The 382-nt window shown below is 42.7% G+C and overlaps 1 protein-coding gene across 1 annotated transcript; it reads left to right on the top strand.

Annotated features, from left to right (window-relative positions):
* Window positions 1–30: 30 nt before the first annotated feature.
* Window positions 31–378, top strand: NGA_2101090 (gag-pol polyprotein; the record flags this gene model as incomplete). Its single annotated transcript, XM_005856075.1, has 1 exon — window positions 31–378. A coding segment is annotated over one exon (306 nt), but the record flags the coding sequence as incomplete, so codon positions are not given.
* Between the last annotated feature and the right edge of the window lie 4 nt (window positions 379–382).

Genomic DNA, 382 nt, shown 5'->3' with positions numbered 1-382 from the left:
GTGGGATACGCGGACGCGGATTACGCTGGCGATAAAGATAACAGACGTTCAACGTCTGGTTATGCTTTTACATTGAGTCATGGAGAAATTGTCAATACGATTGATTGGCGAGCCAAGCAACAAGAGGTGGTGGCCCTGTCGTCTGCTGAATCGGAGCTAATATCTGCTTGTTCAGCGACACAAAGTGCACTTTATATTCGTCAACTACTTATGGACCTCGGATTAAAGCAAGATGAGCCTACTCTGATTATGGAAGATAATCAAGCTTGCATTGCGATGGGGAATAATCCGATTACGCATAAGAGGACGAAGCACATAGATGTACGTTTTCAGTAAAGTATTCAAGAATAAACAAACAAAACAATCCCTAAGGGAAAACAAC

The sequence above is a fragment of the Nannochloropsis gaditana genome (assembly GCF_000240725.1).
Source record: "Nannochloropsis gaditana CCMP526 unplaced genomic scaffold scaffold046, whole genome shotgun sequence".
In the NCBI taxonomy this organism is placed as follows: Eukaryota; class Eustigmatophyceae; order Eustigmatales; family Monodopsidaceae; genus Microchloropsis; species Microchloropsis gaditana.
The sequence above is the reverse complement of the archived record's forward strand: the minus strand, read 5'-3'. Positions and strand labels throughout refer to the sequence as shown.